The 22,767-nt window shown below is 29.3% G+C and overlaps 2 protein-coding genes across 7 annotated transcripts in view; both read left to right on the forward strand.

Moving 5' to 3' along the window:
- Positions 1-11,186, forward strand: part of LOC111633309 (far upstream element-binding protein 1-like) — a 48,995-nt gene extending 37,809 nt beyond the window's left edge. For all 6 annotated transcript variants that reach the window (XM_023377853.1, XM_023377849.1, XM_023377851.1 and 3 more), the window contains 6 exons: positions 478-576; positions 1,448-1,495; positions 1,573-1,762; positions 6,877-7,040; positions 10,719-10,771; positions 11,003-11,186. In XM_023377853.1, coding sequence (XP_023233621.1) covers positions 478-576; positions 1,448-1,495; positions 1,573-1,762; positions 6,877-7,040; positions 10,719-10,771; positions 11,003-11,171 — 723 coding nt within the window. In that variant the 3' untranslated portion in view covers positions 11,172-11,186. The remainder of the gene's footprint in view (positions 1-477; positions 577-1,447; positions 1,496-1,572; positions 1,763-6,876; positions 7,041-10,718; positions 10,772-11,002) is intronic.
- Positions 11,187-12,284: 1,098 nt separating this feature from the next.
- LOC111633311 (twitchin-like) overlaps positions 12,285-22,767 on the forward strand; it is a 66,767-nt gene continuing 56,284 nt past the window's right edge. Inside the window, 25 exon segments of the mRNA XM_023377854.1 lie at positions 12,285-12,312; positions 13,707-14,033; positions 14,133-14,238; positions 14,326-14,531; positions 14,601-14,773; positions 14,897-15,026; positions 15,107-15,487; positions 15,564-15,755; positions 15,968-16,165; positions 18,397-18,606; positions 18,698-18,885; positions 19,000-19,114; positions 19,297-19,457; positions 19,541-19,664; positions 19,844-20,143; positions 20,353-20,655; positions 20,741-20,859; positions 20,952-21,117; positions 21,213-21,355; positions 21,424-21,583; positions 21,673-21,861; positions 21,941-22,054; positions 22,172-22,276; positions 22,367-22,564; positions 22,653-22,763. Coding sequence (XP_023233622.1) covers positions 12,285-12,312; positions 13,707-14,033; positions 14,133-14,238; positions 14,326-14,531; positions 14,601-14,773; positions 14,897-15,026; positions 15,107-15,487; positions 15,564-15,755; positions 15,968-16,165; positions 18,397-18,606; positions 18,698-18,885; positions 19,000-19,114; positions 19,297-19,457; positions 19,541-19,664; positions 19,844-20,143; positions 20,353-20,655; positions 20,741-20,859; positions 20,952-21,117; positions 21,213-21,355; positions 21,424-21,583; positions 21,673-21,861; positions 21,941-22,054; positions 22,172-22,276; positions 22,367-22,564; positions 22,653-22,763 — 4,447 coding nt within the window.

Consider the following 22,767-nt stretch of genomic DNA (forward strand, 5'->3'; position numbering starts at 1 on the left):
ATTGAATAGTAAAAATTTTTAAATGAAAAATGAGTTCATGATAAGTATTTTTAAACAGTAGGCTGAAAAGTTTGTTTACTGATGCAACAAATAATCCATTTTTATATAATTAGAAAATTGAAAAAAGAGATTTTTTTTTATTAGGCAAAAAAGAAAGCAAACACCTATTTTGTGGTATTAAATTTGTGTGATTCTTCAATTCTTGTAAAATTTTAAAAAATTTAACTACTAAATGATATTAAAATCTGTGGAAAATTTTTACAGGAGAGGCTATTATAGAAACTACCACTGTTTTTGATCAAAGTTTTTAAACTGATGTTCAAAACAGTATTGCATACTTTCAAAATTATTACATAATATAACTCATAATAATGAATTATAATTTTGCTATTTAAAAACTTTAAAAGTAAAATAACTATTGTAGCAGTAGCCTGAAGTAATTTATAAATTGTTATTGATTTATTTTGATTGTTACAGGAAAGGGCTGGGGTAAAAATGGTAATGATTCAAGATGGTCCACAACAAACAGTTGGAGAAAAACCATTAAGAATAACAGGGGAAGCTCAGAAATGTGAAGTACGTGTATTATATTCATATACATTTTTTTTTATAATTTACCATTTTAGTCTGCAGTTAAAGAAATCAAGGAAAATATCACATGACTAAAGTTTTTAAACTTTTGTGCAATTGGTATCTAGATACATATGATGTATCATTTATTAATACAATCTTAAAATTAGTAAAATTTATTCATACCTATTAAGAGGGGGGGAGAAACAACCAAATACATGAAGTCAAAGTCACATACATTAACCATACATACAACATGTACTGTACAACTAAAGCAAATACACACAGCACATAGTACAGAGTCATGTATGCAAATGGACAGCAACAGTAACAGACTACTGTTATGCCAAAATTTTTATACGAAAATTTATACACTTTCTGTAATTGTTGGTGATTACATGATAGGTTGCTTCAAAAACATTGTGCATTGATTTATCACATTAAACATGACTTTTCTTCAGAACACTTAAAAATCTTATGAGAGCCATTTGCATTGTATAAGTTCCACAGTTTTGTTTGAAAACTTATTTGAACTTTTATACTTTTCAAGGTTTTGTTATTCAAATTACTTACTTATATTCACTATTGAAAAAATAATTAAAAACTAAGAAGCATTGTAAACAGAGATAAACAATTTTTTTTAATTCAAGTTTTATAGGAATTATATCTCTAAATTTATATTTATATATTTTTTTTGGGTAGAATGCTTTTATGAATGTGTTTTTATTTTTAAAAGTCATATAAACTTTGTCATGTGATGATCAGATATAGTGTGTTTTAAAGTCTTAGGTTATATATTATTGATAATTGATTTTTAAAGAACTGAATAAAATGGAATACTATAATAATAAATTCTATTTTTACTTTTTTCTCTTAGTTTGCAAAACAGATGGTATTAGATCTTATAACTGAAAAGGAATTAGAGGTATGGCCTAATTATAATTTTTTGAAATATTCATTTTTAACAGTATAAACTTTTACTAATATGTTAAATCATCTCAGGGTGCAGGTAGAGGGAGAGGAAGAGGACGTGGTTTCCAAGCTCAAGACAATAGGCAGGACTACGGGGGTTCGGCAGGACCAGGAGCTGGTCGTGGTAGAGGAGCTGGAGGTACTGGTACTGGAGAGGCTACTGGTCAAGAGGTTCAATACAGTGTTCCAGCTAATAAATGTGGGCTTGTTATTGGGAAAGGTAGATAATTTAGTTTTATGAATTATTATAAAAAATGGTGCTTTAATACAAAGTTAAGATTATTACCATAGTATAAGAATATTAACATTAATTAAGAATTTTGAAAATAGATATATTTAATTAATAAATTAATATTTTGATTTTTTTTTGTAACGCCAAGATAATTTTACTTTCGTTGTCAATTTTTTTTTTAATTCTTCAAATTATTTTTATGCAGCTTCATATAGTGTCATAAAGAATTTTTTGATAAGAATTTTCATTTACAACAGAAGAATCATGGATTCTGATGTTTTCTATTGCTCAGAAATATTATAGAATGATTTAGAGCTTATACTGTACATTTCAACATTTCTTTGTGCTTTCCATGTTTTTAAAACAAAATAAAGAATTAAATAGTTGGTTTTTAATTTTTAATATTTTCCTATATACTGGGTCTGTATAGACCTGGAAAGTTAGGGAATAAGATTTTTAGCAGAAAGTCTGGGAATCCACAAATACTGTTGAATTTGTTTGTTATTTTTGTTCCTTTATGAACAAAACACATCTTTAAATTTGGTTCAGTATAGGGAGGTATGAAAACTAAAGCAACCAAAAGAATGGCAAGATTTGTTGTGTTTATATCTCGTAAACTATAAATGATGATATGACAATTTAAATTTTGTTGGATCAAAGGTTTACATCTGTATTTAAAATGGTGGGTAATGGAGGTGTGCAGCTGTGTGGGAAGGGTAACAGTTGTGTATGAACACTGAAAATGGCTATGCAGTGCAGTGTTTGAGCAGTGAAAGTTTGGATCATGAAGAGATATGACATTGAAATTGGTGTTGATTTGTATAGAATGACAGGATCTACAATATTATTTAGCAATAAGAATTGATAAAATATAATTTGTAAAGTTAAGCCAATAAGTTTGTGAGTTGAAGGAAATGTTTATAATGTCAAAGAAATTGCAAAGGAAATATGAACCAGAAATGTAAGAAACATATATCTTTGGAAAGAAGAATTAAAAGGAATCAAAAAAGCCCAAAATGACTAATGCTGAATGATGCAGTTTGTAGACGAAGCATAAGAAAACGATGTGCATCACTGCCTGAACTGATGAATATTGACTTGGAATGTGTTGACTACCAAAACTTTATTCATAAAACATATCCTTCTAATAACATAAAGACATTCACACCTTAAACAATTCCAACAGTGTTCCATACACAACCCTCCCAATTTTTTTACCTGTGACATTTGGTTAACTTGTAATCAGTTGATGCTGTGGGGGAAGGTAAAGAACTCTCGGTTAGCTCTTAACAGTGTTTTGTACGGGACATTTTGGACTGCATGGTAGACCTCATGCAATTTATTTATTTTTTATTTGTTGTATTCTTCACTGCTGGCCACATACAGTATGTGGAGATCATCATTCTGTCAAAATTAGCAGGATTTTTATTTGTGATGTGTCTTTTCTGTAACTGTAAATTTCTATCTTCTGAATTTCAGAAGTATACCAAAATATCATTATGGAGTTAAAGTTTGGTTTTTAAAAACACCGTGAACAACAACCCACTTTTCTGCCGAAAGTCCACCACTCCCACTATAAGTTTCAGGGAGGGATGGGAAGAAATGTAATGACCTATAATGGGTCCATGCTGGACCAAAAATAGCACGCGATATGCAATTTCTCACTCTCACAGTGTGCAATTTCTTCTGTTTAAATTATTTTAAATTTACAGTCTCCTCGCTTTAAGAAAATTTGATTTTATGTTGCAAGTTTTTTTTTTATTTAAATAAAATTTACGAATTAATTTAAATTATGACATTTTTATATGACTTAGCTTATTACGTAATCAATTTTACAGGAACTCTCTCATTTTTTGTAAGTGAATTTGAATTGAATTTTTTGTAAGTGAACAAAAAGTTCATATAATTGTGTACAAAATGGATTTAAATAGACTTTGCTGAATATTACATAATGGAAAGGGGAGATGCAGAGACATTAATAAGTCAGGAAATCAGATGGAATTACCTGTATGGACCCAGTATATGTTTTAAAAGATAGGAAAAAATAAAATAATGAATTATTCTAATTATTGAAGGTTTGACGATGATATGGAAACATTGTTGAAAACTTCATAGAAAAGTGTTTACTGATTTTGGCACATCTGATATTAGAAGAATGCATATATTTTTAGAATTTGAAGTTTGTCTTGTTTGTAGAGAGCATTATTAACATTTATTGGAATTCTGAAATCTTAATTATTTGAGGAGTTCCTTGTACTTGCTTCTGTATTCACCCAGGTTTTTCTTCTTTTAAAAGATTAAACTTATATTTGTCTAATGCTTAGTATTTTGGACAAATTAAAAGATAAAAATCCAATAATTGTTAAATTTGAGCATTATTTATAATAATAATATCTTGCAAGAAGTTAAATATATTGTTTTTGATGTATGCAATGTGACAGATGAGCAAATATTGAACTTACAAGCTACAACGAAAAACAGTGACATGTCTTACTGTTAATGATTTTTGTGCTTGCATGCATATTTTCTATTAAAAATGTTTTTAAATTTTTGTGAACAATTATACATACCTTGTATTTTATTGTATTAGAAAGATTTTTTAAAATTTCACATAACTTGGAAAACAAATTATTTTGGTGATCAAAAGAATTCTTTTTTTTAGAAATGTCAGTCATTTAATTAGTTAATGGTGAAAATGCTGTAATATATTATAACTATGCCATTTCTTAATTCCACATTGATAAAACAAAGATAAATTGTATGTATGTTAAGTTATATGAGAGATAACACTTTATAAATGTGCTTGTTGGATTGTTACTTTCAATTGGATGATAACAGTTGATGAGACATCACTATGGAAAGATTTTTAAAACATTGTTATAGATGTGACATGATGATGCTAATTTTTTTAAATTAAATTTTAAATTTAATGAAGTATGTTTAAAATGTCATTTGCCAAAATATTTAATAATTCAACTTGAGGGAAATTTCCTCGTCAAGCTTGAACGTCACATGGTTACTGATGTCACTGCAATGTAAGTGCGATCACTGATCCAAAATCAATAAAACATTTATTCTATAGCTAATATTTCTGCAAAATAAGTAGCCTATACTTTCTGCCAGAACATAAAAATAAATATAACCAAAATTTCATCTGGATTGGACAAAAATTGCAAATTCATCTGTATTTAGACATTTAGTTACCAAAAATTACATATTACAAATATATTAAATACTAATTGTAAGTTAAATTATCTTATAATTTAACTTCTTGTTTATAGAAATTTAAATGTTTCTATTAATATTTTAACTTGTTTTTTCGTCTGAAATGTTTGATTTCTGTTGAAACAGGTAAGCACGAAAAATGGTATTTATAATCTGATAAGATTAAAGTGAAATTTATGATAAGTTGACATAGTAAATTGTAATTAATCTATAATTATGATTATGGTTCATCTAAAGAAAAATATATTTTTTAAAAATTGAAAAAATTGTTTTAGAATAGTAATCTTTGTATTACTGTTGATAATTTTTAAAAAAGTAATTAAGGGAGTGAATTTTTAATAATAATGTAAAAAAAATACTGTAATTTTGTATGGCAGTTTATACTTCAAAGAAAATCGCTAGAATAGAAATGAAACCTTTGCATAACTCATCAGATTTTATTCTCTGGAGCATTTGTTGAAAACATCTGATATGCAGTTTAGAACATTCTGTCTCAAGCATTAAAATGTCATTTTTCTGTTAAATTTCATTGTGGATGTAATTATAAAATAGGCAAGATTAATAAATGGAATATTGAGAGGTAATGAGGTTAGCTATATTCATCCTTGAAGTCAAGAATAGTATCTGTCATAAGCTTGATAGAATGAAATTATTTTGAGTTAAGGATGAAATATATAAAATAGGTATTTATCTTTACCTTGAAACAAATCAATTGCAAACTATTTTGCATGAAACTTGATAATTTTACTTTTGTTCAGTTTTATGTAAAACGGTTCATCTATGACTAATATATTCCATGTTACATTTATATGAGATGAGACAATCAAGCACTTGTATCAAAAACAAAATATGATAGTTATACAATTCTGTTGGTTCTTGACTGATGGAAGAATGCCAAGTTCAGTTCGAGCTTGAACTTTTCATTAGATTGTTTCAAGGTCAAGCCGCAAGCTAGTGATACTTAGCAGATGATGACTGTGGATACCATGAATGCAATCAAGAAAAAAAAAATCATCTTGAGTAGATGCAAGTAGAATAGAGTGTTATGGGCTGTGTAAAGAATTTTATGGTTGTTTTAGATTTAATAACAACAATGAACAACTTTCAATGATAACAAAAAAAGAAGAAAAATTACAAAACTACATCTTGCTGATAACAACAGACTATACATGTGACAATCTCTTGCTTTACAAAAGCAGCTAAAAGGTGTTAGCTCAGAAGAGTTAACAAAGTTTAAAATATTAGATTTAAAACTTATATTCAATCACAAAGGAAGTTGACTTTCAATACTATGAACCAGTCGTCTAAAAAAAGAATTTTTTTAGACAAAGAAAAGCGTTTTTGATGAGTTCGTAATTGCATTATAACATCTCAATATAACTGTTTTATTGTGTAACTCAACTCGCTTGCAAATTGACTTTTAAATATAGATAACCATACAAAATTACGGTATATTTAATTAGGGTATAAATTGTGAGTACAAAAGAAAGTAGAATCATCTGGTAATAATTTATACACTACAACAGTAATGTTTTGAAATTTAAATTTGTAATAATTTCAAACTGTCATAAAGTTATGCTATTAGAGCATTTTAAAAAATATAAATGTTTATATTTTTAAATGCTCTTATTTTTGTTGTGTAATATTTTACTCCCTTGATGATTTTGTTTATTTTCAGTAATGAATAGAGAATATCAAATGGATGAAAATTACCTAAATAGTAATTGTTTATTAAAATTTAATATTACTGTTTACATAATTAAACAATTTATTCAATTTTGAAAAAAGTAAATTAGTTTCAAATTGTCTATTGTATAAAATTATTGAAATTTGTAAAGATTTTCGTATTGTAAAGTTTATAAAATACTTTTGCTTAGGAGGAGAAACTATTAGGAGTATAAACCAACAAACAGGTGCACATGTAGAATTATCAAGGGCACCACCTCCAACCCCTCATGAAAAAATATTCATAATTAGAGGTAATCCACAACAAATTGAGCATGCTCAACAGTTAATAAGTGAAAGGATTGGTGCAGTTGGTGTAAGTATTTTTGATTTGCATTTATATCTAGTCTTTAAGTTTTTTGAAATAATAATTTAATATTTAGTTAAATTTGTAATGAAATTTTAAATTTACCAGAACATCATTTAATAGTGTTATCTCTGATTCTTTTTGATGCTTCACACACATGTTGTAGAATTTAAAAATGAAGAAAACATTTATTAAATTAATGGGGAAAATTTTATTTAGTAATGAAATCATCCTTCAGAGTTGTGATTTTTATGGTTTCATTTAAAATCAATTAATTAACTAATATAAAAATGTTTTCATTGAGTAATCAAAATTATTCTTCGGCCAACATTACAAAAATTTTGCAGCAAGAATTATAAATTTTTCAAAATCTCTTAAAAATTCCATTGACTGAATTTTAAAAAAGGAAAAAATATTGGATGAGTAAAAATTAAGTTACAATTTCTTATGAGATTGTTTATTACTGTAATGTTGTGGCAGTTTGCTTTGCCTATCTTATTTGAATTGCAAGTCATTGCCATTTTTATGATCTGTGAAAATTCGAAATTATTTAACAGTAAAGATGTTAAATTTTAAAATTATCATTTTAATAGACGTACAGCAAAACATCTGAGATTGAAATGGACTTCCTGAAATTGACTGTCAAAATATATGCAAAAGTAAAATAATGTTTCTACTTTCTGTAGAACAACAAATTTTTTGTAAGAAATTAGCGATTTTATTTTGATTTCTTTTAAAGTTAAAACAAAAACGTTTTTTATGATAGTTAATACTTGAATAATTTCTAAATTGTATAGCTTGTACTGGTTTTATCTGCCAAATAGAACTTAATTTTTATCATGAGAAAAATAATTTTGCAAAATAAAATATTTCAAAAAATTAGCTAGGTCTGAAATTTCATTATTAAGAAAGTTTAATTTGTGCTTTATAGTTTGTCTGAAATATAAAGTTAATTATTTTTTTTATAGGACTTATTTATATTATCAGTTAAATGCTGATCCAGTCTTTTTTATCCGGATTTTTAACTGTCAAATTTCATACAAAGGACAATAATAGACCTTACTTGTTAGTGTAAACCATTCCTGTATTCCAAGTAAGGGTGTATATTTCAAAAATCTGCGCAAATTTTGAAGTTGTTTAAAATTCATTATTTATTGAATTGTAAATGTATGTATATAATGAACAGTCTTACAGTAGAGCCATATGACTGTTCGTTCTTTCATCCTGTGAAAAGGATATATATATATAGGATGAAGAAGCCCTGTGTTCTCTGTTAAATTTATTGTAAAAATTAAAAAAAATTGTTTTGTATATTTTAAATATATTATTGTCCTGGCTATTTACTAGTTTTATTAATATTAATACATTATTATGATTTAATAAAAATTCTCTACAAATTATATCAGTAATGTTTCATGATTTCCATTGGTCCAAATTTTAAGTAGGACACCCTATGTAAAGAACCATGATCAGAAGAAATGGCATTCTTTAAAATTTTTATATTTTTTTACTTTCTGGATTTGTTTCAAGCACTATAGAATTTATATATTAATTATTGTAACAAAATACAGTAGAACTTTGATTATGCAAATTGATTTATTCTGCAGGTAATTTGCAAAATTGAAAATTCAGATAAATGGATTAACATGTAAAGAATGAAATCACAGGGTAACTGCATAGTATTTTACATGTACTGTATTTGAGCTGTTCACTTGCCAAAGCAACTAACTCCATAAAACAAAAAGTATAAAAATTGTTAATATAAATTCATTCTACAATGTTTATTTAAATTTTATCTTTATATACTGTTATATTAAAGCATAGCCTTACTGTAAGAATATATAAAATCAGTTATGTGAAAAATGTAAAAGTACACTGGACGACAAAAAAATAACGCACCACGAAGGACTTGTTGGATTTGAATAAAAATTGGTATATGACATTGTCATTGCTAGACAGATATATGATTGCAACCATAAAACAAAAACATACTTTATTGTGCAGTAATATGCAATACAGTGCAGGTACTAATATCCTGTTGGGCCGCTTCTAGCGCAGATACAAGCTGTGATACGCCTCGGCATGGAGGCATAAAGGTTGCAAATAATGTTCTGAGGCATATCTGTCCATGCATGATACAATTGGGACTCAAATTGTGTCAGATCCTGTGGCTGTCGCAGCTGGCGACCCAAGTGGTCCCACACATGTTCGATTAATGATAAATCTGGAGACTGTGCAGGCCAAGGAAGTGTGGCAACGTTACGTAGGAATGCTTGGGAGACCGCTGCAGTGTGTGGCCGGGCATTATCCTGCTGGAATATGCCTGTCGGAAGCCCTGCCATGAGGGGCTACACATGTGGCTGGAGGATGTATTGCACATATCATTGGGCTGTGAGGATAGTACGAATGACAACTAGAGGTGTCCTACTGTCGTATGTTATGGCTCCCCACACCATAACATTGGAGGTTGGGCCCATGTGCCGCTCCACAGTATAGGCCGGGTTGACACCTTGACCAGCGGGCCGCCATACTCTCACATGGCCATTGTGAGCCCCCAAACAAAAGTGGGATTCATTGCTGAACACAATATGCTGCCAGTCGGTAGCGGTCCACGATTGTTGTGCACGACACCTCTGCAGACGGAGGCGTCGGTGGGTGGCTGTTAACGGTAGAACACATACTGGGCGTCGGGAGATCAATCCGCCTTCTACTAAGCACTTGGAAATGGTGCGGCTGGATACACGGTTCCGTAATTCCCGTGCCACCGCTGCCTGAATAATAGACGATGAAGCTGTAGGCGCTGTCCGTGCTTGACGTACAATCAGACGATCCTCCCTTCTGGTGGTCTGTCGATAGCGTCTGGAACCCGTTTGCCATTCGTGTGTACCCCTACTTACCCACTGCTCATAACACATCCTAACAGTTCTATCAGAACAGTTCAGATCCGGTGGTATGACCATCCTCCTCCTCTCAATCCAACGATGCGACCTCTCTCAAACTCACTTAACTGAGTGTAAGGCTGTCGAATGCATCGTAGAGGCATGTCTGTCACTCAATGAAGTCAAAACCATGAATAAAAGCGCAGAACATATGCACAAGTTGTCACAGTGTGCACCTTTATACCAGGCAGCGGAAACATTTTTTTCCCTCTGGTGGCAATATAACACAAGAACCTACTCTCAAAAGCTAATCATTTACATATCTAGCTAAGATGATGCAACACATCAATTTTTATTCAAATTCAACAAGTCCTTCATGGTGCGTTATTTTTTTTGTCGTCCAGAGTAATAACAATTAGCAAGGATTTACAAATGGAGTTAATCGAATTTGGCCTGTGAATTGCTCATTTATTTATTCATCAATGTGTGAGTAGATAATTTGGATATGTGATAGCAAATATGCATCATCCATCATGCAGTTGCATGAAATTAGAGAATTGCAGTGTGATGTCAGTGAGAGAAAGAAAGGAGGGCAAGTAGTGGTTTGTATAATTGGACATTTGGCAAATCAGAGTTCTAATGTATTTTATGTTAGCTGTTTAATATGAAGTATTATTTATCTCTACGAATATTCACTTTAATTATATTTTTACATTTGGAATATGAATTGCTTTTAATAATAATGGATATATACTTCTAAATTAGTCCATATTTTTAAAATCTTACAAGAATTCTAATTTTTCTTTAGCCTCCTGCCCAGAATGGACCTCCACCTTATCCAACACAGTATCCACAGCCATAGTAAGTTATGGGATTTTTTTAATTGGAATTTTTTGCTATATAAAGAAAAATTGTGATCATAAGTCTAAAGTAAATTTGTAATTTCAAGAACTTATAATTTCTTAAAGAATTTCTAATTTTTAGATTAAAAATAATATAATTGTTGTAATTATATAATAATGCAGATGGAATTTGTTTCTATAATTACTGTAGTCAGATCAATTTATTAAAAAGTAATTTTTATTTTTATAGTGGATATAATCAACAACCACCACCACCTGCACAACCTTATGCGCCTCAAGGATGGGGTAATGCATACCAGCATTGGCAGAATCAAACAGCTGCACCTAATGATCCAAGTATGTATAAAATGTTTACTAAATTTTATATATTGTTAAAAAGTACAGGACAAAAAGAATGAATTATTACAAGGTGGCCATTATTTTTTATGGAAAAAAATTTTTGTAATTTGATATTAAATATTAACTGTGCAGCAATAATCATGAATTTGTGTTAAAGAAGAGAGAATTTATTCATTTTGTTTACTTTTAATTATTTATTTATATTATTTTCTTCTTCGATGTATTTTTAAGAAAGAAGAAATTAGGCACATTTAAACATCTTTCACTTATATGTCAAACACTTCGTATTTTCATTAAAAAAATATACAAGGGAGATTTCAAAAGACAGAGGTTANCAAAGTGCTGCAGAACTGTTTTTACTAATGCCTCTCTGATACAAGCAGAGCTCCTTCCTTTACCACTATGTATTGTAGAAAAAATTCTAAACTACTGCATCAGAACTACAAACATCAAGGCTCAACAATGGTTTCTATTCCTATCTACAGCTGTTCATATGCTACCACATTGCAATTACCCTACTACCTCTGATCATTGTCCTGTAAACAAGATTATTTGGTGTCATCTGCTTCCTCCATGGATCATCATGCAGACATTAATATCTACACAGATGGGTCCAAAAGCTCCCTTCTTGTCTGCTCAAGTATCTGTATCTTCCTCCAAACTGACATATTTTGCCAAAAATATGTTAGAAGGTACAGATACCTCCCACATACCTCCATCTATCAAGCTGAAGATGCTGACTACCAAGCTGTTCAGTGGGCCACTTCACTACCAAAAAGAACTTTGTCTATCAACATTTACAGTGATTCTCAGTCTGTCCTAAAAGCTCTCTTAAATCCCAATTGCATATATCCAGCACCATATTAAAAATCTTGTAAATTAGATAAGTTTTATATATGTTCCTGGCCATACTGGCATACTAGGAAATGAAAAAGCCGACTTTGAGGCTAAGTCAGCTGCTAAGGACACTGATTTTGGCTACACTCACATCACTCTCTCAAGTAGCAGCCTTAAAAATTATATTCATGACAACACTATGCAAAAGTGGAATCAACAATGGTTGAGCAGTAAAACTGGTAGAATAACAAGACTTTATTTTCCTAGTGTTGAATGTAGGTTCTCATCACTACTTAAAGATTTAACATTTGCTACTGCTCAACTACTTACTGAGCATGATAATTTTAGAAGCTACCTGGCAATGTATAACTGGACAGAAACTGCTTCTTGCTTTTGCTCTACAGAAAACCTAGACACCATCGACCATATGATCTATCATTGTTCAATTTACGATCAAAATAGACTTATTCTGAAATTAGAAATTTTAAGCTTGTTTCAGGTGGCCATGTCCACTCAATAAGCTTGTTCAGAAACCACTGTCTCATGCTTTTTACAATTATGTTCAAAAAATATGGAAGAAAAGACTATTTATAATTTCTAATATCTAGTTTTACATTTTAGTTTTCACTAAAAGCCAAATACTAGTTTTATGTTTACTTTGTATCATGTATTTTGGTTTATGTATTCTTAGTGTTATACACCCGTAGGAGTGGTGCACTTATTTTAATAAAAACAAGAGAGAGAAACCACCACATGGCCTTTCTCCCATGACAAAAAATGTGTAGAGCGTGAATCTGCTAGTGTTATTACTCTATCATGTCACACGAGACAACAAGCGTTCTTAATAGAAACCACCAAATTGAAGCCAAATTCAAAACACCACCACTCAATGAGATCAAAAAATAAAATAAGAATATTATGTAAGACGAGATCTATAACCCCCCCTACCCCTGAGTAAGAAATCATAAGAAATCCTTGACCCCCAAGTACCCCAAAATACCTTACATAATTTATGGATGGCCCCTAATGAGCTTGGCTCTCTGTGTGTCTCACCAACAGACTCAGACACTTCCATCAACTTGAATTTGCTTGTCACAATAGCTACATATTAAAACAGTTCCATCTATATCTAAACCTTCTTCAAGAAATTTATTACTTAAAATTTTGAGGCTTCAATTTCTTTACTTTGTCCTTAGTTTCATTCTTATATATTCAGATTGCACAACTAAGCTACTGCCATCATAACAGGAAGCATGTTGAATGAGAGAGAAACCTTGGTAGTGTTGTCAGATTGAGAGGTTTTTCTCAATCTACAGGAATTTTGGATGTTAGTGATTTCAGGTTTTTTAAATAAATTATAATAATTGAAATTAATAAAAAAAATATATATATTTTATTTATAAATAACTAATTAAATGTAGCATTTGATTCATTTTGCACCTAAAATGAGATGTCTGAACACAAATTTCATGCAAAATGCATGGGACTAATTCCCCTAAAACCTATAAAAAATGTGTCCAAAATTCCAGTTGCATCAATTTAAGATGTGCCCACATTTTATTTAGTATATTCTGCACACAGGATTTCAACATCTAGTAATAAATAATTATAATTACAAAAGAAAACATTATCATTGTTATTAGTGTCTTCATAAGGATGACAAGATTCTCATTTCACTGAATACTTCAGCAAATAAATACAATTGGAACATAAATTTTAATAACTTATTTTAATTGAATTTTTTACTAATCATTGAGTCTTATTGCTATTATTGTTAATACTTACATATTTTAAATTATTTTTAGTGGCTCCAAAGATTATTACACCAATGAAAGAAATGCTAGTTAAAAGTGGTAATACAGCTAACATTGAAATTAAATTTGTTGGTGAACCAGCACCTGAAGTCTGTTGGACCAAAGAAGACAAAAAAATTAAATCTGATAGTCGTTGTACAATATCATCTTTTGAATCATATACTATTGTAAATATTGTCAATGCTACCAGAGCAGATACAGCTTCTTATACATTGAATCTGACCAATAATTCTGGTGAAGACAAGGGAACTCTTTCCTTAATAATTCTTGGTAATAATAATTAAAATATTTAATATATTATAATTTATATTATTTCTAAATGTAATAGTTTATTTGATGAAATTTATTTTTACTTTAAAATAATTTCAGATAAACCATCTGCTCCTGAGGGACCATTAAAAGTTGATGAAGTTGATAAAGATCATGTTGTGTTATCTTGGAATCCGCCAAAAGATTCTGGTGGAAGTGAAATCATGTATGACACTACAGTTCTAATTTTCATTATAGATTACTTTTTAACTTTTGTAATTTAAAATTATGTATCTAATATAATTTATTATAGTGGATATATTGTTGAAAAGAGAGATAAAACACATAATGGAAGTTGGGTTCCTGCAGTTGCACATGTACCAGCAAGATCTACATCCTGCACTGTTTCAAAATTAATTGAAGGAACAGAATATGAATTTCGTGTTATGGCTGAAAATGCTCAAGGCATTTCTAAACCATTAAAAACTGATAGACCTGTTCTTGCCAAAAGTCCATATAGTAAGTTATTAATTTCATATTGAACTGTTAAAAACATTTTTGTTCATTTGTTTAAAATTTCCATTTCAGAGGTTCCAGGAAAACCTGGTCAACCTGAAGCAGTTGATCATGATCGCGATTTCATAAAAATTAAATGGTCTGCACCTAGATCTGATGGAGGATCTCCTGTTATTGGTTACGATATTGAGAGACGTGATATGAAAACAAATCGTTGGGTGAGAGTTAATAGAGACCCTGTACAGGTATAGTTAAATTAAAACTCTTATTTCAAATACTATTAATTTTCAATTTTATAAAATATTAGTTTAATTTTAGTAATTTAGGTGAAATATAATCAGCTTATATTTTAATTTAAATATCTGTAGGGTAATAATTATACAGACAACAGTGTAATGGATGGTCATTTATATGAATACAGAGTTATAGCTAAGAATGTTGCAGGTTCTAGTGAACCAAGTTCTGCATCAAAAGTTATTGCAGCTAAACCTATGAAAGGTTAATATTTTAAAATTATTATTATTGTTATTGTTTAGTTTTATTTTTAACTTAACAAAAATTATTCTCATTATTTTTAGAAAAACCAAAACTGCATTTGAATGGACTTTATGGAAAAATTATTCGGGTAAGAGCTGGTGATCCTCTTGTTATAAACATTCCATTGACTGGTGCTCCCTTACCAGCTATTGAATGGTCTTTCAATGAAAAACATATTTCTCCATCAAACCGTGTTCAAATGGAGTGTGTAGATGAAAGTGTTAGTCTTGCTATTAGTGTCTCCCAAAGAAGTGATAGTGGAAAGTATACAATTAAAGCCAAAAATCCTTATGGTGAAGATTCTGCAGATATCACTGTTTTAGTTTATGGTAATGACAATTTTTTAATTTTTGAAGAATNGCTGGACAATCCATGAAAATATGGTATAAAGCAGGGGTGAATCCTGACCACTGACATAACTGGTAAATTATTTGAGAACATTTTTAAATTAAAAATATTAAATTATATTTAATACAAATTATTAATACAATATTTTAGGTTATGTGGTTGAAAAATGTGATATTGGAAGTAATAGGTGGGCCTCAGTTGGTGGGTACATTCCACAGCCGACATTTACAGTTAAAGGTTTGGTAGAAGGAAAAAAATATAAATTTAGAGTTAGAGCAGAAAATATGTATGGTGTCAGTGAACCTTTGGAAGGCAAACCTGTTACAGCTAAAAATCCATTTGGTAAATAAAATAAATTTATACAATTAAAAGTANATGAATGTGAATTCTATATTACTTTACACACTTTTAATTTTTTATTTTGTTGTCTTTAATTATTTCACTTCATAATAATGATATTAGTTCATAATAAGTTTTATTTTAAAGTATATAAATTCTCGTTATGGTGAAATATTTAATAAAAAACAAACAATAATTTTATTTTATTGTTGTAGGTTATGTTATAGAAAAAAGGGAAAGAGGTGCTCCAGAATGGGCAAAAATCAGTACTGTTTCAACAACAGACACAGAATTTACTGTTCCTAATTTATCTGAAGGTCGTACTTATGAATTTAGAGTTCTTGCTGTCAATGAAGGAGGAACTGGTAAACCTAGTAAACCATGTCAACCAGTAACAGCTAAAGAAAAGAAATGTATGTAATGTAATTTATAAATTAAAATTAAAAAATCAGCAAGATATTATTTGTCATTTAAAACTTTATTTTTATTATTACATTAAATCAGATCCACCTGATGCTCCAGATACAATAGATTTTGAAATACCTGTACTCTCAAATATTTGATTATGGTCTATTTTATAATAAGCTGACAGCTCCCCTGTTATGGAAAAAGCTTTTCTATTGCTTTTATGTTAAAATTTAGATGAATAGAATCTGTTGGATCGACTGATTTCACTGGACTAGAAAGATATATTGGTTGAACAAACTGTACTGAGTCCAAATTTCCAAGTGAAACCAATAAGTCTGTTGGATAGCAAGAGTAGTAATGATACAACCAAAGAGATCATAAATCTAATTTATTATTATTTACATATTTATACCATATTTTTGCAGATTGACCAGCATGCTGCACATAATCAGGGAAATCAGCATGCCAGTAACCCCTGGGTTACAACATGGTGTCTAAACTGTGACTAAAATATAAAATTAATCAGATCTAACAAAACTAGTTGTTAAATAAATGTTAAAGAAAATATTTTTCTGAAAACAATTTGTAATTTGTAGAAGGAAGTTTTTTGTTTCAGAGCAATAAAAAACAATTAGTGGCTTATTGATGTTAGTAGTAGTAGTAATAGTAATTAGTCAGTGTGGGCTGCGCTGACAGTCTATCCTGAAAGATAATACCTTCCTCTCAAATTTCACATTTAGTGGGTGCTAATCAGTGTAAGTTAAGATAATTTACAGCAAGTTTCTGAAATTTGATATGTTTATTTTTTTATCTTTGGATCAAATTACAATAAAATAAACATAAAAAAGCACTTTCAACATTCCACAAGTATTCTACATCATTAGAAAGAAGACAAAAATGCAGAAATTAAATGTGTAATTATAATTTTCGATGTAGTGCTAACAGTTTTACAATTCTAGAATAAAAGCTAGTGTCTGTGAGTTTCAAATGGACTCTAGAGAGGAATGTATAACCTCAATTAAACTGGCATACCACTTTCCCCTGGAATAAACTGGAATGCCAGTTTTTATCATACTGAAATATCTGATTTCATGGTCTCCCCTGGATAGACTGAGATGCTGGACAATCCATGAAAATATGGTATAAAGCAGGGGTGAATCCTGACCAAAATTTTTGGGCATGCTGAAAGTTATAATAAGAATAATAGGCCTATCTCTAGCACTAAACAATAGGCAGAAACATTATTTGGTGTAAATATAAAAGTATGGACTATTATAAAGCCCATTATATCTACACATGAAATATATTATAATGAAAAAGTATTAAAAATTTATGATGATAATTCAATTTTTGGGGACCCAGGGCTTAAGCCCTGTTAGTACCTATGTAGATCTACCCCTGTATACAATATATGTTGACTGAGTACCACAAGCTTTTGATACAAGCTGGACATGTTAAATGCTTCAAATGACATCATGCGCACACACTTGTTTGCTGCGGAAAACCTCCACACAAGCAAGCAATCGAGTTCCTGCAAGCATCACACTGACAGTGTAAAAGGAAACACAAATGATAAAAGAGTTTATATGTTAGAATAAATTATTATTGGCATATTTGTTCTCATATAAAAAAATATATTGACAGTCAAAACTTTCTCATGCACTGCACAAGAAAGTTTTCAAACTTCTTCATGCGGCGCATGCTAAGCAAGCCCAGAGAATTCACCCCTGGTATAAAGGAATAAGCAAGAAAAAATGTCAAACATAACCAATTAGAATCAGAGGTTCATCTACAAAATATAATCCATATTCTGCTAATCATACAAGTCTAACATTGTCTTTCACTTTAAAGATTTAATTGATAATTTAAATACTTACAGCATATCTTGATTTAAAAGTTTGTTATAATTTGCATATATTTTTGATAGTAGTTATATTATTTATTAAACACTTTTCTAATTACTTTTGTGTTCATAGTTATTTGAGATGAAAATGATTCCTTTTCCAGGCAATAGTAATGGCAGTGCTTCCAGTTTCATTACAGTGCATATTGTATTCATTATATAAATGATGAATGTGAATTCTATATTACTTTACACACTTTTAATTTTTTATTTTGTTGTCTTTAATTATTTCACTTCATAATAATGATATTAGTTCATAATAAGTTTTATTTTAAAGTATATAAATTCTCGTTATGGTGAAATATTTAATAAAAAACAAACAATAATTTTATTTTATTGTTGTAGGTTATGTTATAGAAAAAAGGGAAAGAGGTGCTCCAGAATGGGCAAAAATCAGTACTGTTCCAACAACAGACACAGAATTTACTGTTCCTAATTTATCTGAAGGTCGTACTTATGAATTTAGAGTTCTTGCTGTCAATGAAGGAGGAACTGGTAAACCTAGTAAACCATGTCAACCAGTAACAGCTAAAGAAAAGAAATGTATGTAATGTAATTTATAAATTAAAATTAAAAAATCAGCAAGATATTATTTGTCATTTAAAACTTTATTTTTATTATTACATTAAATCAGATCCACCTGATGCTCCAGATACACCACATATTGATAAAATTACTAAAAATTCTGTCACTCTCTCTTGGAATAAACCATATAGTGATGGAGGTAGTAGAATTATGGGCTATCTTATTGAGAAAAAATTGAAAGATGCCAAAGAATGGGATATCATTAATGAAAAGCCTCATCCAAATACAATGTTTACTGTGAGTAATCAAATATTTATTTACATGTTTATTTAGATTACAACTATCAAGATTGAATGTTTTATGATCAGTTAACATTTTTGTTAAAATTGTTACATTTTTATGTAATTGTAGATATCAAATCTTGTAGAACATCAAGAATACGAATTTCGTATATTTGCTGTAAATAGTATTGGAGAAAGTCCTCCAAGCAAACCTACACCAACAGTTGTTATTGAAGAACAACCTGGTCAGTAATTAAAATGTTAAATTTTGTTAAATGAAAACTAAAATAAAATATTATTGCTTTTCTATTTGTAACAATAATTGAAAAATTGTGTATTTGTAAAATTATTATTTTATAACTTATATATATTTTAAAATATTAATTTTTATAAAAATGTTTATTGTAAAATTTTTTTATTAATTCAGATAAACCAAGAATCGATGCTGGAGTTATTAGAGATATAACAGTTAAAGCAGGACAAGAATTTCATATACGAGTACCATTCTCTGGATTTCCTAAACCAACAGCTGTATGGTCAAAGAATGATGTAGATATAGATGTAAAAGATGAGAGATGTTTTCAAAAGGTGATAACTCTTTATAATATGAAAGCTCATTGACTAAATTAATTTGTAAAAATAAAATATAACTTACTAAATATATTTTTAAGGTCGATGAAAATGCTGCTTTCTTGGCAGTTAATGAAGCAAAACGTTCAGATACTGGACAGTATAAAATATATTTGAAAAATAAATCAGGATTTGATACTTGCTTCTGTAAAGTTACAGTTCTTGGTAAGAAATCTTTTATTAATTTAGATCATAAAAAAGAACAGTATTTTGCAAAATTAAGTTTAAAAATAATAACAAAAATAGGAAATTTAAAAATTATTATAATTAGCATGAAATATTAATATATATTAATCATGAAAAATAGATGAATATATGTTTTTTAAATTTAATTTTTAAATTAGATCGCCCATCACCTCCTCAGAATGTTCACGCTGAAGATATTGATGGGGAATCATTAACACTTTGCTGGTTAGCTCCTAAAGACAATGGAGGCTCTGAAATTACTAATTATGTAATTGAAAAGAGAGAAGCAGGATCAATAAATTGGGCCCGCATCAGCAGTTTCATATCTGGCACTGCTTATCGCATTCGCAATCTTGTTATCAATCATAGGTATGATTTTAGAGTTATGGCTGAAAATCAATATGGAACCAGTGATCCAGGAATTACCTCTGAACCAGTAACAGCTAAACTACCATTTGGTAAATATTAAACCTAATTTTATTTTTGTAGAAATTTATAAATTATTTGAATAAATAATATTTGTAACTTAATCAAGTCAAACTTTATTTAAATTTCTTTTGGAAAGTGAAATAAAATTAATTTTATAATTTAATATTAAACTATGTATGATAGTTAAGATTTTATATAGTTTATAGTTAATTGACAAGATTAATTTGATATTTTTCAGATACTCCAGGTGCTCCAGGAACTCCATATTCAGTAGAAACATCTGAAGATTCTATAACAATTTCTTGGAATAGACCAAGAGATGATGGTGGAAGTCCAGTTGTTGGTTACATAATAGAAAAGAGAAAATATGGAGAGGATAATTGGGTGAGAGCAACACAAGCAACAATTCCAGATCTTACCTACAGAGTTGGCAGTCTGGTGGAAAATACAGAATATGAATTTCGTGTGGCAGCTGTTAATGCTGCTGGTCAAGGTCCATTTAGTTCTTCATCAGACATTATTGCTGCAAGACCTCCACCATGTAAATTATTGATATTTTTGTTTTATTGTTTGTTATATAAATATATTTTTATAGAAATTTTATTATATATTTTATTCTTACATAGGTGCACCTAAGATTGATATAGCCTTTGCAATGAAAGACATTGTTGTACAAGCTGGAGAAGAATTTACTATAAGAATACCATTTAATGCTAGTCCTATTCCTAATGCTACTTGGACTATAGTATGTATTAGTTATTTAATATTTTCTATAAAATATGATGATAATTTTTATATAAAAAATAATCTCATATATTATTAATTTTTAAATAATAGAATAACAAAATTTTACTACCAAATGATCGTGTCTATTCAGAAGTGAATGTAGCATTTACAGTTCTGATAAATAAAAAGGCAAAACGAGATGACTGTGGTCAATACATGTTAACTCTTAGCAATCCTCATGGTTCAGATTCAGCATCTTGTAGAGTTACAGTAGTTGGTAATATATATTTATAATAATATATATATATATATATAATATATTAAATATTTTTCAAATTACTACAGTTAATGATATCATTTAACTTTTAATAGATAAACCAGGTCCACCAGAAGGTCCACTAGATGTGACTGACATTACACCTGAAACATGTTCTCTATCTTGGAGACCACCTAAAGATGATGGTGGTAGTCCTATTACTAATTATGTTGTAGAGAAACAAGATCCAACCACACAAGTTAGTATTAAAGTTTTTATTCTTTACAAAAATTAAGTATTTTTTAATTTATCCTATTTTTTCTTCAGATTTGGATGAAACTTAGCAGTTTTGTAAGAGGATGTCATTATGATGTTATTGGGTTAGAACCTAATAGAAAATACAATTTTAGAGTCAGAGCTGAAAATCAGTATGGTATTGGTCAACCTTTAGACACAGAAAAGCCAGTTACAGCCAAATTTCCATTTGGTAAATTGTTGTTTTTATATTATTAATGTACTATAATCATTCTTTTACAAAATGCCTATGTATGTATAATCTTAAAATATTTTATAAAGATGTGCCAAGTGCTCCAGGTGCACCAAACATTGTTGATTGGGATCTTACCAGTGTTTGCCTCACATGGATGCCATCTCTTAATGATGGTGGCTCTAGAATTCAAGGTTATCAGATTGAATACAGAGATCCTTTAGATGGAAAATGGAGAGTAGCTAATAAAGTCCTAGTAAAAGATACTGCTTTAACAGGTATTCTTTGGAAAATTTATATTTTGGAATAATATCTTCATTAAAATTATTATTTACATACTTATTAATGTGATTTCAGTAAATGACTTAATACAAAATCATGAATATGAATTTAGAGTAAAGGCTAAAAATGCTGCAGGTTTCAGTCTTCCAAGCCCACCATCCTCTATGTGTAAATTAAAACCAAGATTTGGTAAGAAAAATATAAGTAAAGAAACTAGTAAAAGAAATATATTATAAAAGATATAATTAATTTCTTTATAAATTATTAATTCATGATTAAGATTAAAGTCATAATAATTATTTTTAGCCGTACCTTCACCTCCACAAGATGTAAAAGTGACAAAAGTTGGTAGAAGTTATGTTGATCTTAAATGGGAGAAACCACGTTCAGATGGAGGAAGTAAAATACAACGTATGATTGATTGATGATTCCATGACTGATATACATATTTTCTTTATAATTTTTTAATTATTTAGAACTTATTTTTTCTTTCTTTTGTAGATTATCTTGTTGAAAGGAGAGAATGTGGAAGTGCTTTCTGGTTGAAAGCCAATGAATACAATGTTACAGATTGTTCATATATAGTATTAAATCTAACAGAAAACAAAGATTATGAATTCAGAGTATTTGCTGTCAATGCAGCTGGAAAAAGTGAACCAAGTGCTTGTACAACCCCAGTTAAAGTTTGTGAAATTGCAGGTAAGATTTTAGTTTAAATAAACTTAGATTTATAGATTTAAATATTTTAAGTATAATGTTATAATGAATTATAATAATTGTATTTCAGATGGTGTTAAACCAGAATTTGTACGTAAATTATTTAACAAGTCTTGCAGTCTTCATAAGACAGTTACTTTGGAATGTGAAGCTGTTGGAAAACCTTTACCATCATAATAATTATT

The sequence above is a fragment of the Centruroides sculpturatus genome, unplaced genomic scaffold (assembly GCF_000671375.1).
Source record: "Centruroides sculpturatus isolate CEXI.00-Female unplaced genomic scaffold, Cexi_2.0 scaffold735, whole genome shotgun sequence".
Lineage (NCBI taxonomy): Eukaryota > Metazoa > Arthropoda > Arachnida > Scorpiones > Buthidae > Centruroides > Centruroides sculpturatus.